Consider the following 16788-nt stretch of genomic DNA (forward strand, 5'->3'; position numbering starts at 1 on the left):
ATTTGATGCCCTAGTTCAGTATCTACCTACCAAAAAATAACCCTACTTTACTGGAAGGTCTCCTTTCTATACTATTATGACCCAACACCTCCATAATGGGCACAAACTATAGGTTCAATCTCACTGCAAACTACCAGCAAGAACCTCAACCAAAACCTCAGCTGCTCAAATTCATCTGAACTTCTGGGGAACAAAAAACCCACCATCAACTTCTGACGTTAGCACAGGGATGTTCTCACACTTCCCACCTCAAAAATAACCAGGGAAACTCCATTTCCCTCATCAGCATCTTTAGTTGCTTTGCTTAGAAAACCAAGCAGGAGGGGATTTGTGGCACCTGGGAAAGGCAAAACTCACGAAGCAATTGCTTGCTTTCCCCAAACAGGTATTTCTCAAACGCTCAGAGCTTCAATAAGTGTTTTAAAGACAGGTCCTTGCTTGATTGTTTCCCACAGTCTCCCAGAAACTGCCAGTGCAGGGATGCTAAAGCCTCTGCTTCCTCAGCTCCTGAGGAACCCACATCCAGCTCTGGAGCAACAAGGTTTGCTCCCTACGCTGTGCAATCTCTTTGGCACATATCAACTCCTGCCACACTACAAAGGAGCATTTTCTACTGCAGTATTGAACACCAGCCCATCTATTTATTTCGCACCAACACACACTTCTGAAAATTAACATTTCTGGGTTTTATATATCCATTTTCCCCACACTTCTGTCCGCTGTCGCTCAACTGAATTTTCCTTCCCTATTATTTTGTTAGGTTCAGTCTCGCTCCCCTACACCACGGCATCTGTTCAAAGACTTTAACATACCCACTAAATAGAGATGAGACAAAAACAAGAGCCTGCTTATCACCAATTGAGGAAAACACAGGTACTTTTGTGTGTTTTGGTAATGTCCAAATACATCATGGTTTCTGAGGGAAGGTTCAGTCAATACAATAAAGCAGATTGACCAGCGCATCTTCGAAGGACATTGAGACCATTAAAACCCACGAGGAACTGCACATGTAACTCCCATTTCCATCTGAAAATTGTGTCCCCAAGTCACTACTGAGAGCATAACATCCTGCTTCTGCTGAGAACTCATGCAACAAATTAAAACCTGAGGCCCAGCAGCAGGGAGCCTGAACACCGTCCGATAACGAAGGACAATTAAATGGGAGGAATCGAATGAAGTTTTACATTCATTTCTGTGTGTGTGCCTGTGTCCGTGCCTCCCGTCTCAGACACCAAAGCCCTGCTCTCTCTCCAGAAGCGATGTGAACACAAGAGCCTGCCCGATCCCTGGTACCCAGCACAGAGCACAAACATCCTCTTTACACCACCACCTCACCACACGGTATTTTAGAGCCATCTCCTCACTGACTTACAAACACAAACTGGTTTCTGAGCAGACCACTGGCTACTCTTTTGGCAGGTAATTGTTTTCTGTCCCTTCAACTCAAAGGCAGGCTGGCACTCAAACTTCAAACTGTCCCCATGGCGGAAGGTGGATCCTTCTCTCCTGCCGTAGGCTGGGATCCCGGGATCACCGCAGCTCCCTTGGTCAATCTCTGAAAAAGAGAAAACAGAAGTTGCATGGGGGAAGGCTCTGACACGGAGCTGGTGCAATACCTGGCTTGTGTCTGTGCTGCTTCCTGCTTGGCAGCGCTCCGGCATCACGTCCCCAAGGGAGTGCTGGTCCCCTCCGCACTGTCCTCCATGGGAGGGGGGCCTGCAGCAGCACAGAACACAGCCAAGATCTCTGCCACAGCACATGGATTTTACCGCTGAGAGGCCCTCCTAACAGCCTAACTGCTTCCTCATGCTTGAATTAATCCCAACTGGATGAAAAATACAGCTGCACAAGGAGATCCTACTCCGCATCCACTTCAAGGACCTCTTGTGAAGACCATGTCTCACTGAACAAGACCGGCAAAGGGGACACAGTTGGACGTGATTGCCGGATTCCCACATCTCCTGTCTCTCCCTCCCCACCTCGCTGCCATTTCTGCCTGTGGTGCCAAAGCAGACAGCTGCCACCTTCCTGCACAGAAACACACCGTTAATCTCTCCCTGCACTTGTATTTTGACTGCAAATAAATCAGGAACACAATTTTCTGTTATCTTCTGCTCTGTCCAATTTCATCGCAGAAGGGCCCCCTGCTCTGTATCACTGTGCGCTGCAAAGCTTCGTTCCTCTACAGCCTCCTTACTGCTCCCACATTATCTGCCTCATTCATCTCATCTTCCACGTTCTCTAGTTTCTATCCCCATCATCTATGATCAGCCTCACTGTCTTTTCTCCCCATTTTCAATTTCTTACACCAAACTGGAAGCTTCTTTTATGACATTTGCCTTACAGAGGAAAACCACATAATCCAAGATTTGCATGACTCCATCTAATATTCCAATTTGGTTTGAGTAACAACAAGCACCTCATTATTATTCTGACTTGAGGCAACTTAGATACAGGTGTATTTTGAATAGAAGTCACAACAAGGCACCTAGCTTCTGCTACTGCTGCGTGCATCCTGAACTAAAAAGTCACTGCCAGGTAACGAAGCATCCCCAAAATAATTTAGCATAGATTAATATTAATACTAAAGTTATCAGGAAATAAGTCTTTTTGCCTGTCAGTTGGCCAGCATTTAGGTATCGTAGAATCATGAAATGGTTTGGGTTGGAAGGAACTGTAAAGCACATCCAGTTCCAACCTCCTGCCATGGGGGGGATCAAAGGGTAGCGTGCATGGCTTAAAACATCCATCACTGTGTCCTGGCAGAGACACAGGAAACTGGTAACACTTTCTGCTACAAGCCAGCAGCCTTCAGATGCTGGTTTTTGTTATTCCTTTCCTCCCCACACCTGGAAGTGCAGAAACACAGGATTAGCAAGCAGCAAACACGGTGAGCTGTCCTGCAGGGTGCCCAAACCCCAGTGCCTCCAGCTCCTGCCACCACTGCAGCCCGTGACGCTGGGTGCCACGGGAAGCGAATGCTGAATGCCCTGGTACCACCCCGGCTGCTGACGCTTGGCCAGAAGCTAACACACGTCACCTCCCAGCCCACCCTGCACCCGGCACTGGTGGAGCCGTGGGGAGCAGAAGGCTACACCTCCACATTCAGAGGCTCAAAACTCTTGAACACTCACCACATTCCTGCTGCACTTGACTCCAGGGAGGGAGCCCTAAAGCCTGTGGGAGTTTTGCCATTAGGTTCAGCAAGACTAAGCCTGCATCAGTGGCCATGGAAACTCCAGCCAGGGGCTGCAGACCAACAGGCAAAGCAGCTCCAGCTACTGCAGGAGCCAAAGGGAGCCACAAGTGTTTGGAGAATTCATTGCTTTTGTGAAATGAGGACATGCTCAGGACCAGGCGCTGAGACAACACACAGCCATCAGGGAAAATCAGTCCCTTCGACCCTCCGCTGAGAAAGAATAAAGGTGGCACAGATGCTCTCGAGGTACTGATTGAACGGTCTCCTCCCTCCCTGGGCTCCCCCCTTCATGCGGAGTCCTTTTCTGTCACACCCCATGAACCCAGCTGGAACATCTCTACAGAGTGAAATCACAGTTTAAGAATGGGAGAGAAATGAGAACTAGAGCTCACATTCTCCGCTGCGCACATGATGCCCTTGTTAGCAGCAGGCAAACAAAGGCAGCAGGTTTGATTCCAGCACAGAGGTCACAAAACAGAATTCCTGTCCTGAGAAAATCCCCTGGCTCCTACATTTCTGTTCATACGTAGGAAAACGCATCAAATATTTAGCAGGGCAGAAACCCCCAAAATGAATGATTCAGAAATAGCAAACCACGCTCCTTCAATAAGGCTGAAACGTTTCTCCTGATGAATGCTTTAATACTTTAAATCACTTCCACATTAGAATAATAAAAGTCAAAACTAAACAAGAACATCTAAATCAAGTATTTTGACATTAGTAAAATGAAACAAGTTGACATGAGTCTCTCAGAACTCCTCCATCAAATATTATATCATGCAGATAAGATTTTGACAAAACAGCCTTTTCTAACAGGAGGTGTTTCACCAGACTTCTTTCATCAGCTGTTTATGCTATTTGTCTTCTGGTGGTGGGTGGGAAACTGGGTCCCTTTGCTCAGCACAGAGGCAGCAGCCCACACTTCCAGTGTGAGTAAGGAGAGCAAGAACCTCCCATACACATCTGCACAGAAGCGCCGCAGGCACCCCAGATGTAGGCCACCCTTCTCCCGGGGTTCGGTGAGACTTTCCATTCCTGCCTGACTCGGTTCTGGGGCACAATGAGAGGTTTGGAGCTGCAAGCAGGCACCGCACCAGGAAAACTCCACTTCCCAGAAAGAACGTCCATAAGATGTGGGATCTGTGGGCACTCAGAGAGCACACAGGAGGAAACCACCAAATGTTACCCCCAGGCAGAAAGGACCCTCAAGAAGATACTTAACCTCACACACATTATTTCATGCATATATTAATTTTGCTTAAACTACTGAAGGCTAACAGTGCTAGGTACGTACCCGAAGGAATCAGGACCAGGGTGATCCTATTGCCTAGTTCTTATTGTTGATTCCAACAATGAGGAAAAAAAGGACCTAAAGAGGGAATCCTCTAAGGAGGATGAGGGGATAAGCTAAGAAGGAAAGGCCCTTTCTGCTTATCTCTGCCACATCCCCAGGTCTACTGAAAGGCATCCCTGCTCCTGGCAGGGGGTTGGATTAGATGATCTTTGAAGGCCCCTTCCAAACCAAACCATTCTATGATCTAAAACCCCTGTGCAGGTTAAATGCACAAACTGAATCCAGCAGGCTCATTAAAACCCCGTGGCATAACATCAAATCACCCCTGCTGAGGTTTATACAAGATTTAAATACAAGGAACGTGACCCTGGGAGCAGTTCAAGTCAACCCATCATAAGCTAAAAGCCTTCGTGCCTGTTGGCTCAGCAGTATTTCAGTGCTCGTGTTTTATGACATGAGTCAATCCATTTAACGGAAAAGCAGAGCAGGAAAGATATGAACACTTAAAAGTTTTCTGACAGAATTCCACCATCAACAATATTGGAGGGCTGGGTAATGGAGCACCTACCAAAACAAGTACTAATAACTACAGGTAACCAATGAAAGCTACCTGGGCTTCTTGGTGAAATCTGCGAGCACTTCACTAGGCGAAACCAAGTCAGTGCTGCACGCCAGGGAGCCCAGCTGACCTGGGAACTTTGGAAGAGCCATTTCCACGGCTGTGGAAGGCATGAGCTGCAAGGGGAAGGAGCCAGCTGAGATTAAAGGAAAGAAGGGAGAAGACAAGGCCCCAGGAGGCTGTGCACCCTCTCACAAGTCAAGCACGAAATTGCAGCATCAATCGGGTCGCTGTAGTTGTGAGAAAGGAAAGACTTTTCTGGCAAAGTGGAGCTTAATACAAATTTCTTGTGACAAGCACTGGAAGTCCCAAGCCATTGTTCGCCATTATGAGGGAACGTCTGCTTAAAAGGATGAAAGTGGCTGCAGTTGAGACATGGCAGATTTAGAAGTAATCTTCATGAACATTAATGAGCCAGATCCTCAGCTGGTGAAGACTGACATGGCTTAATTGAAAATCAATGCTGTCACACCGAGCATTTCTTCCAAACACATCCCATCTTGTAGTGCTGATCTGGATAAATCTGAATCCAGACACCTTGTGCTTTGTGTCTTCTTCCTTTCCCTTTACTCAGAAGTGAAGCAAAAGGACCTGGCTGGCTCCCCCTTCTTGGGAACCCTCCATTAAACACGTGATGGCACACTGCCCTCCTCAGCATGGTCCTTCCAACAGGTCCTTGAGTCTGTGCATCAATAAATCTCTTGGGCATAACTGCTTCAGCCCCAGCAAGAGGCTTTATGATTGCACTACACTTCAAATGAACACTAAAACTCACATGTTTTAGGATAGATGGCTATTTAAGCATACTCTATAAGCAATACTCTGCCCTTGTACTAGGCAGATTTTTGGTCTTGACTTTATATAGCTCCATTAGCTGTAATTTTCCTCTCGCAATTAAGAAGAAGGGTGGCCATAAAACTGATACTGAAACTTGTTAGTAAGTTGTATATAATTTCATAATGTATTTGGCAAGTGCTAATTGCCTCTTACTTAAATGTCTCTTGCTTTGTAACTCAAAGCATTTGCAAAAACTAAGAGAGTTTTACGGCCTGGCTGATGGGAGGTTTGCTTAACCTCAGGATAGCACCAGCATGGGCCTCAGGCATGGAGTGTTTCTTTGCTCATGCACAAATCCATTCTTCAAGGTCAGTGAGGTGCTGTACAAAAAACCATGAAGATGGCCAGAAAAAGAGAAGAGATTTGAACGATGGGCAAAGAGCAGCCTCTACTTCTAATACATGCAGAGGACAGATGCTCCTTGGGAAATGTCCCTCCTATAGGCTCACCAGGGGCCAGCAGAACCAGAACACTCCCTTTTTTCCCTTCTCTAGGAGGTTATGGACATTGAAGAGGACAGCTAAACAGGCAGCAGCAGCGCAGGTAAAGCAGGGAAGGGGGAAGCACATTTGACATTGGCATCTTCATGCAACAGGACTCCAAACCATGAATGATAATGGCGATACCCAAACCCAGCGGTGAGGGCAGAGGGAGCAAGAGCAGCTCAGCCTTGCTATAGATCAAGTACCAATAACATCAGGGCAAGTCAGGGGAGGGAAAAGTCACGCTCCTCATAGATCCAGAGTTCACAGAAGATGAACAACAGTGCAAGGCAGTCCCTAAATCATGTGCTTTGCATCTTTATGTACTATAGTATAGGGTAAACTGAAGATTTATCAAGAGACTGAACGAATATGCCCACATTGCCCTTGGGATGACACTAACAAAGCAGGCAGGATCTCAAAGCGGAGCTGGAGAGTGCTTCCACCCATCACAGCAGGGCTGGGCGCGGCAGCACGTGCTGCCAAGCTGCCAGCAATCACCCACAGACAGACGGGGCAGGAGACAGACAGCACAGCACTGCAGACAGCAAAGCTTTCACGCTGCAGCACTCACAGCCGCTGAGACTGATAGTACCATTATGATGTTCCCCTGACAATCTGGCTGGATTTGCCTTTCCTTTTCAATGCCATTATCTCTTACCTGCCCCCCTCTATGCCTTTTCTGCTGACCTGGTCCTGCCATCCTTCAAATACTCCAGCATCATGAGCCAGTCCCCCCTCCAAGGTACTGCTCAGCCTGACTGCACAGGCTGGCATTTAGTCCAGTTTGGTTTTCTGGAGGTCAGGTCCCTTCAGATTCCTAACTTAGCATCCACCAGCAGCACTACGATGGGCAGGTCCTGGCCTGAACACAATTGATACTTCCCTGAAACATGGTACCTCCCAGAGAAACCTTTTAGGAAAGAATGAACACTGATGTGAATATAGGACCCTTGAAAGGAGCAGACTTAGATGTTACTGCTGATGTCAGCGGAAGCTGCTGGTACTCAGATGTTTCAGAGCAGCCCCCATGTCTGGATGAAGGTTTGTGTGCTGACTTTTAGGCATCAGAGCCAGAAGAGTAAGCCATCCTTGGTGCTCACCCCAAATGTGGAGACACGAGATGGAAATATCTGGGAAAATCCAGAAACTCAAAGCAGGAACCTAAGAAAAGCTTCAGCCTGAATCCCCAGGCACTGATATGAGTTAGAAGGAATACTTCTGCATCCCACTTTCTCTGCCTTTGCAAATACCTATGACAGCAGCAAAAGCAGAGGCTTATGACACACTTCAGCATTCACATCCTAATGCACTTCATGAGCTTCTTTTGAAAACTCCCAGCACTGACTTCTATTTCATTGGTACTACTCCAGACTAGGCAAAGTTTAAAGCAGTCAATACCACCCCGTTCCTGGAACCACCCATTACTTGATCTATTTTCTCTCACAGACACAGTCTGTTGCCATCAGCTGAAATTCACCACTTCTTTTCCAACAAAGCAGATGAAATGGCAACGAAACATTACCCACCCAGCCTGCTTCCATGGAAAAGGAATCAGGAAAGCTGTTCTTTCTGGAACAAAGCTTCAGTTTTAAGGAAAAAAATCTGCAGAGCTTCGATATATGTAGAGAAGCATTTTTCTTTCCTCCCCAGCAGCTGCACCCATCTCATCCCTGCGCCCTTTAAACCAGGTAAATTCTGAGGTACAGGGTTGGATTTACCTTCATACGTTGCTTTGAATCCCAGCAAGTTGCTGACACTGTCTGTCTGGAAGAGGAGCCACATCTGGTGGTGTGTGCTGACGATGAGATCAGGCACTGTGGTGCCTGTCAAGCTGCAGAGATAAATAAGAACAAGTAAACAGCCTGTACGTGTCCCCAAAGTTATCTTCCCACCAAAATAAAGGCCACATATACCTCTGGAGGAGCAGAAAACAAGAGCAATGCCAACGCAATTAATAACAACCCCAAAACAGAACACTGCCCAAAAACCTGCTAATCTTCATGACTGATGAGCCTCGCAGTATGTTTCTGCGTGCTACCTAAACAGTCTCCTACCACAGCTGAGAGCCTGTGAGTTATCTTCATCATCACTGTAATAATTTCATGCCATTATTACAATATATTATCCAGCAGCAAGAGCAGTGCTTTCCTTGTGCTGAAACCAAACATAAGCAAACAAACAGAATTCCCAGACCCCGGTGACTGAATCCTCTTACCTGCCTTCATTTCTAGTATCACAAACACTGACTTTCAGCGCATCCTCTGCTACCTTTCTAACCTGACACAGCAGTTTCCACGAGGCTCTCCAGAAGCCCCCGGAAGACAAGGCACAGCCTCAAATCTGCTGGATGCCTGGGAGCCCTTGAAAAGTGCCACTAATCCAGGCAGCAGCAGTAGGGGATGATGGGGACATCGCCTTCGAGGATACTCCTAGGAGAGCTGAAGGGATTTGGAGCAGTATCACCAATATACCTGTACTAACGAGCCACGCGTGGCTCATTCAGCCTTCAGGATTAATCACCTCGCTGTGCTTCAACAGAGAGGGGTTTTATCCCCATCCACAGGAGCACGGGTGGAGGCTGAGCACAGCTCCTCTCCCCTCCGCTTCCCAAACCAGAGCAGCGGAGCGTGCGAAGGGATCGCTGTTGCAGGACTGTGAGTGTTGCAGAGCCTGTCTTGGCGGCAGTGTTTAGTGTTGGTATTACACTGTTTCTAAGGTATCACATGTGGTGAATCTATAAACTCCCTTAAGCACAGCTCCTGTGAGTGGAGAGGTGGGTTTGCCTGTTGTCACGTCTCCATACATGCATATGAATACTGCGCCTTCTGCCTGGCACCGCTCTCAAGTACAACAGCAGCACCTGAAAGACTTCTGGATAAGACTGATCCCCGAGCTCTGAAGGCAGAGTCGCTGCAGCCCAGTACTACAAGGGCAGAAACCCAGCAGCTGTGTGTTGATAGCATCCTGTGAACAAATGTAACTTGCAACCTCCAGGCATAATTGGTGCAATTCCCGGTTTCCTGCATAATCGGAGCTGGTTTGGCTGCTCTGCCAATTGCCATTTGTTCAGGATGAAGTCAAATGACTGCTTCAAGGCTTGTGCTACTTATTCTACCTGCTTGACATTCCTAACCCTGGCTACCTGCTGGGCTCTTCCCAACAGCCTTGCTACCTGAAGTAAATGGGCCCAACCTTGCTGTGCACTAACTCCCCTCCCCATCCCAGAGACATTCACCACTCACACGTCCACTGGGCACCACCGTAGCCCTGAGACCAGCCACTGCTCAAGCTCTGCCCATGGAATCTGGAGCGTGTTTTTGCCTGAAATCCACTCATATCACCCAAGCCCATCAAAGCTCTCCCAGCTCTGCCCCCACCTTCACTCTGTTATGATTTTGAGCTGCATCAGAAATATTATTGATCCCAAGGTGCAGGTAAATTAAGAAATAACCTTGTTTTAATGACTGCTTCGCATCCAGGGAGTGTGATACAGAGTGCAGAAGAAGTGCTATTGTTGATTCTTATCAAGTCATTTAAGCAGCAGCCAGGCAGGAACGAGGAATATAACCAAGAGAAAAACCTTCGGAGGTTTGTTCATGCTTTCCCATTCTTCTTTAACAAGCTGAATGATTGATTTGGGTGCTTGTTACTTTCAGGAATAAAATCCTCTCTGCAAGTCAGAAAGCTCAGCCTAACAATCTGTTATGTTCTCTGAGAAGCATTTTACAGGGATGAGAGTGAGACTGGAAACAAATGGTCCTTCATACCTCAGTTTGGGATAACGTCAGCTGCGATGCAAGTGGATTCAAGAGTATTTTTTGATTTGAAAGGCTGCAGGACCGAGTTCCTCTTGACTAGCCAAGAATAAATGAAGAGCAGCAAGAAAACTGGAACTCCTATCTTTGACAGGATGTTGAGTTCTCCAAAACCCAACTTGTATCCAATGGATATATCTGATACATGGAATCACAGCAGCTAAGAGGGCAGCAAATGCTGACAGAAGTTGTCCGTGGTCTTTCAATGACATTCATTGCAAATGAAGTATTTCTGTGGTCTTTACACCTCTAACACAGGTCTTAGAATCCCAGCCTCATTTGGGTTGGAAGGGACCTCAAAGCTCCTCCAGCTCCAACCCCTGCCATGGGCAGGGACCCCTTCCACTGGAGCAGCTTGCTCCAAGCCCCTGTGTCCAACCTGGCCTTGAGCACTGCCAGGGATGGGGCAGCCACAGCTTCTCTGGGCACCCTGTGCCAGCGCCTCAGCACCCTCACAGGGAAGAGCTTCTGCCTAAGAGCTCATCTCAGTCTCCCCTCGGGCAGGTTCAAGCCATTCCCCTTGGCCTGTCCCTACAGGCCCTTGTCCCAAGCCCCTCTCCAGGTTCCCTGCAGCCCCTTTAGGCACTGGAGCTGCTCTCAGGTCTCCCCTTCAGGAGCCTTCTCTTCTCCAGGCTGCCCCAGCGCCGCTCTTTCAGCCTGGCTCCAGAGCAGAGCTGCATCAGCAATTTAATGGAAAGTTCTCCTGCACCGGGAGATGACACCAGACCCTACACCTCGAGCAGTCTCAGCTGTTCTGTATTTGCATTACCAAGGTGTTGAGTGGCTGATACAGAGTGAGAAAATGAGGAATGATTAAAATGAGATCTAGGAAAACCTTCACGGGCTTTAGGCAAAGAGATGGAATGCGGGATCATTTCAGCAAGCCATTACCAACCACTCCCCTGGCAGCAATTTGCACGTTTTGACCAATCAGCTGTGAAATGTTCTGTGACACTGTAATTACAAACACTTCTGCAATAATCCCTTCATACTTATATACAGGTTATAGAGCTCCTGACCTGAGCACCCGTGCTCATCTTCTGAGCAGAAATGCGCAGGAAAACAACCCTCAGAGAAACAGGCTTTGGGAAGAGAAGCAAACATTACGAGAAGCGGAAATGGAAGTGGGAGGCTGATTCACCAGGGAAAACAAGAGAGGAGGAATTCAAACCCACCATAACTCCTCCCAACTCTACCGGTTGGAAAGAGCACAACAGCTCTGCTAAAGCAGTTTTTGGAGACCTGTTTGCTGTTCTCTGTTTTGTTCTAGATGGGGAAAACAGGGCGGCTTTCAAGTTCAGACACAGCTGGATGCGGGTGGCCCCGGTCCCAACACCCATTCACCACTCCAGATATTCCTCCCAAAAGTCACGGTGACTTTTCCCTGCTTCTGCTCCTGCACCGACCCGTGCAAGCGCCCTCGAGGCATCTGAGACTTGGACAAACAGCACTGGCTCACATCCCCACTCGCAAAGAGGCAAACCTCAGCCCAATGGGGCAAGAAGCTGCGCTCCCAGGAGCGGTCAGCAACTGAGCACAGCCAAAGGCACGGCTGAGCTCCAAAACACGGAGCAAAATACCTGTAGGTGCTCCAAGCTCACCTGTACCAGGAAGCAGAGGCAGCAGCGACCTTCGCACTCGCACTTCTATGCACAACTCACACTCTGCGCTGCTCTCACGTTCTCCTGGCTATTTGCACACACTGGCAGGGCCGTACCACGGAACTCCATGCCTGCAGCACTGAGCTGCACTGCTCAGAGCAGGCCTGCCAAGAGATGGATGTGCAGCACCCCGAGGTCTCCAGCGGCTTCGGATTTCCATAAAGCCACACAGTATTTGACTTGAATGACTCAAAGAAGCTACATCAGAATCACTTTCTTCAGTGAAATGGATCTGAGCGATGCACAATTACCACAGCTTCGTTTGAATGATACACAAATGGATTTCTCACTGACCCTCCAGAGAAGGAACTGACACCTGACTGGAGGAAGAGCAAACAGAAGCTGTCAACATCAGGTTAATGAGAATAAACAGCCTCGTGAGAGATGACCAGGGCTCACTTGTGGCATTTGTGACATTTTCTAGTGGCTACTGTAAAAGATCCTGACTTACCCCTGTGCTACAAAGGGATCCAATTCCCTTTTATTTCCTGTGTTAGCTGCACTATAACATAAAGCACTTGGTCATCAAACAATAGACTGACAACACAGCAATTGTACAGTCTAAAAACTGGCAGCATCAGAGATTTCACCTCTTCCTTTGGCATGGCTGCACTGGCCCTGTGCTGGTCCAAAGCCCTTTCTTCATAATTAAAATTGGGGAAAAAAATCAAACCAAACCAAACCAAACTACCAAAAACTCAACCCCAACCAACCTCACCCCCCATAAAAAACGCATTTAGATGGGAAAAAGTGACACAGGAAGGCCTGGAAGGAAAATGGGACTACCTACAATGCTTCCTCTACTGAAGAAATCTCCATGGAACAGCAAATCTGCAAACTAAAGGGTATAAATTGAGGGGAACCAATTCTCAGCCTTGAAGCAGCCTGTGGCATTGCTTACACAAACGCACAATGGGTGTCAAATGCTCAGGGTGTCACTCAAGGAGAAGGGATTTACACTTTGCAGTGTTAACTACGACTGCACAAGAAGGGCAGCACAGGAGAGAGATCCAAATAGTTCTGTTTCTGCCTGATCTGCATTTGCTCTTGCATCCAAACTTCCATCCTGTTCACTCAACTCCCCGGACAGCCTCAGCCTTTCCCTATGGGACCCGACAAAGGCAGCTCAAGAGAAGCAAAGCAAAGAGGGAACAGCCTCTCTGTCAGCTGAAGCCTGAGAGAATGTGACAAGGGAAGAACACACCAAGAACAGTCACACCAGAAATGACAAGCAGCACATAAGCCATCCAAACACATCACTCACATCTTGTCAGGCAAAACACTGCCATGTGGGTTTCTCACAGGGACAAAGGACATGCTACTTACACATAAAGCACCGTTTTCTGATCTCCGACTTGTCCTCCATCACCCACTGTCAGAGTGTCATATCCTCTTTCTAGTTCAAATTCTTCAAAGGTGAGTTTGATAACCTGGCAAAGATGCAGCATGTTAATACGAATCAAGTGCCGAGGCAGGCAGCAGATCCCCTTGTCTGGTTTATTTATCTGTTTGTCTATCGAGGAGCAATTTATAAGGGCATTAATATCTTCAGGACATCACAAAGGTGACCAGCCTCACTTTTTATAGCACTGTAGCAATTCTTTCCAGACATTCTGAGCTCTCACTGAAATTACCTCTCAGATTTTTCTGCTTTATCTATTGATTTTCTAGATGACTTTATTGATAAAGATATGCATGCTGGGATTTCAGCAAGCTTTTTTTCAGCGGGCACTGCTACCCTTCCCTTCATAAACCTGAGGTTATGGTGATGGATTTGAATGTGCATCCAGGCAGCATGCTGGTTACATGTGGTGCAAACACTTCTTTTCCTCTATGTTGCTCAGAAAGTTCCCCTGGTTCAGTCAGACCAAGAAAGGCTTTGTATGAAGTACGACTGGGGTAGCTCCAGGACATGGTCCCCAGCTGTCTGCAAACACAATCATCATCGCATCTGTCTACAGCTGTTTGGTTCCTGTGTTTTCTCTACTGCTCTATCCAAACCTTCCAGCCCATTTGATTTATGCAGCCTCTATTTATCGCTTAGGAGCAGAGGTCCCATGGAAGCCAAGAGGTTTGTGTTCAAGTCTCTCAGCTGCTGCTGAAATCCCTGATTTTCAAGTAACTGAAAATTACGATGGGATTTAGGGGACAAAGGTCCTTAATCCAGCCTCAGACAGAGAGAGCAAACAGCAAAGGAAGAGAGCTTTATTTACAGAAGTTCTTTACGTCCACAACACTGAAAGAAACCAACAGGAACTTTGTTTCTTGGAGCTTTTTAACTGACTGGATCCAGCAAAGCACATGAGGGTACCCACACCTTTGTACACGTGCCGGTAAATATGCTACATTTCCTAACTTTTACATTACCAACTTCAGTTTCACGCGGCTTTTTTGCTATTTCGGACAACGCAGAAGTTATCAGAAGTAACTAAAAAGTAAATAAGGACTTACACAAGTGCCAACGAGCACAGACACATAATGCCACCTACACTACTTACATGGGAGCAAGGCCCAGAAAAATCCAATCTTTGTCTTGTAATTTACTGCCTATTATAAAAGCAGCATCTCCTAAAAATACTCGAGCATGTATACTCGAGCAAGGGGGATATAAGCCCCAGAGTTAGAACCAAAAGCAGCTATTAACTGCGTTAGGTAAAATGGGAGCCTGCCTTTTCAGCCTTCTTGTACAGACTCTGTAGGAAGCTGACAACATTTGTCTGTCAAGAGCCACTCAACTTCAATCCCTTAAGAACAAAACGGTAAGTCAGATGTTGAGTGTTCTTTAAAGAAGAACTGATGTATGTACTGACTGCACTGCCACGTGCAACTGTCTTCTACAGATAAATCAGAGGGTGGCTTGGGTTGGAAAGGACCTCAAGATCATCTAAATGAAATTAGTACTTTTCAAATGCACAGAAATTAGGTATTTTAGCCATGAAATAGGGTATTACCCCAAAGTCCCAGGAGCGCGGAGCAGGAGCCTTTGTGATACCTCCTACAAGTCTGGAACCATTAACTTTAGTAGTAGCACCAAAATATTAACCTGTGCAGATTCTTATTAAACCATGTAACGATGGAATAATGTACTTAATACAGAGAACACAGCGCTGTAAAGCAGCACACATCATTAGTTATATCAGTCAAGTAAACTGCAGTCTAAGGAGGCTGACCCTAATGAAATAACTAATTACACTTCAGCATTGTGAACACCGCAACCTCGAGGCACAGGAACTGGATGCTGAATGTAATATTTATTTATCCATTTTCTTATTTCCTTTTTGGTCGGAAAGCTGAAAATTATTTCATGATTCATTAAACAACAAGAGACCTGCCAGCACCACAAACACAGGGCTGCCACAAAACCTCCATTTTAAGCTGCTGAAGTGACAGGAAGCAATTAGCAAAGTCATGAAAATAGGCTGGAAGATGACACCCGAATTTAAGGCTTTGTACTGCAAAATGATGTGAAGTGCAGGTACATTCCTAGGAAAAATCCACAATCATTCTCTCCATGGAGAACAGCACCTCTTGCAGTGATATTCAGATGCTTTACAAGTACACATTACTCATTGCCACCCCCTTCTCCCTAGTTGCCAGCATCTACCTTCATTTGGGATGAATCATCCCCTGGAGGAGCCCATCTCTGCCCACTGATGACACAAGGAGCTTGGACAGAGCTTTATTTGGCCACCTAGACTCCAGGTGAGAATAACCCCAGGAGAAACACCAACCAGGAACATCCATTTCGTCAAGAAGGTCCAGAAATAGTTTTGATGCAAATTCGCCCATTACCACATGCATTTCTCAGCTCCCAAGTGATTTATTTTTCCACTGTGGTTGAAATTAATTCCCATGGCTCCGGAGACCAGCAAAAACCCATATACCTTGAATATCCCCTGAATGGGTTTGATGTCACCCTCTGTAGAGGAAATAATTCCAAGTTGTCAGCTGAAGAGCTCTATGCCCATAATAGTGTTTATGTAGGTTTCCGAGCAAACTTCGAGGGGATTATGTAGCTCAGTGAATCTGGCTCACAGTTCTCTTCCAAATATAGAACAGATGACTTGCAAATGAGTTCTAAATTCAGCTCAGTGGTTTTCCCATCGCTCATATTAAAGGCTTCATGTAACAGGACCTGATCCAAAGACCACTCAAGTCAATAGAAGACTGCTACCGACTTCAGCAGGCTTCAGCTCAGGCCCATAGTGCTTTTTATCTTCTAAGTATTTTACAGGCATTTTAATTAATGCATCTTGAATCCTCTCTCACCCATGCTGGGGAGCGTGCAGTGGCGAGATCATCCATCCCCATTGCACACAACAGCCACGTGAGCCAGGGAGGTGAATCCTCCAGTCCAGGACCACAGCCCTGGTGGTGCTCAACTAACACGGGCCCTGCTTTAGGTCAGCAAGAGAGAGTTTGACACGTGCTTGTCAGAGGCAGCACTGTTTGACTTGTTAGGTAGGAATATCAGTGATGGAGCTGGCATTAAAATACACACACCAGGAAATCCCAGTGCTGTGCTGAGGAATGGCAGCTTGGAACAGCAGCTCAAGGAGACGCAAGCAGGCAATGGAAGAGGCGGATGCAGCAGTGGCCTTCCCAAAACCATCAGTGCATTCCCCTGAACCCTCCCTGCTTCAGAGAGATGGAGAGTTTTTCCCTACCTGTACGTTACACTTCCAGGAGGAAACATCCCAAACCCCTTCAGAACCTGTATTACTGATTAACTGTTTCTCACTTCAAAGAAAAGAAGAAGGCAGTCTCTTTACACAGGTAACACAAACTGCTGAGCTGACCGATCCATCCTTGCTTCAGTTGTGCAACACTTCTTCACAGGGCACGACCTTGCAGCCCACAGAGCACAAATTACACTTT

General features: G+C 46.9%; 1 protein-coding gene across 2 annotated transcripts in view; it reads right to left on the reverse strand.

The window, feature by feature from the left end:
- Positions 1–16788, reverse strand: part of CSMD2 (CUB and Sushi multiple domains 2) — a 292865-nt gene that overhangs the window by 115433 nt on the left and 160644 nt on the right. For both annotated transcript variants that reach the window (XM_065698010.1, XM_065698009.1), the window contains exons 12-14: positions 13237–13340; positions 8153–8265; positions 1373–1555 (exon numbers count right to left, since the gene is read on the reverse strand). In XM_065698010.1, coding sequence (XP_065554082.1) covers positions 1373–1555; positions 8153–8265; positions 13237–13340 — 400 coding nt within the window. The remainder of the gene's footprint in view (positions 1–1372; positions 1556–8152; positions 8266–13236; positions 13341–16788) is intronic.

Source organism: Lathamus discolor, chromosome 18 (genome assembly GCF_037157495.1).
Source record: "Lathamus discolor isolate bLatDis1 chromosome 18, bLatDis1.hap1, whole genome shotgun sequence".
NCBI classification, from domain to species: Eukaryota; Metazoa; Chordata; class Aves; order Psittaciformes; family Psittacidae; genus Lathamus; species Lathamus discolor.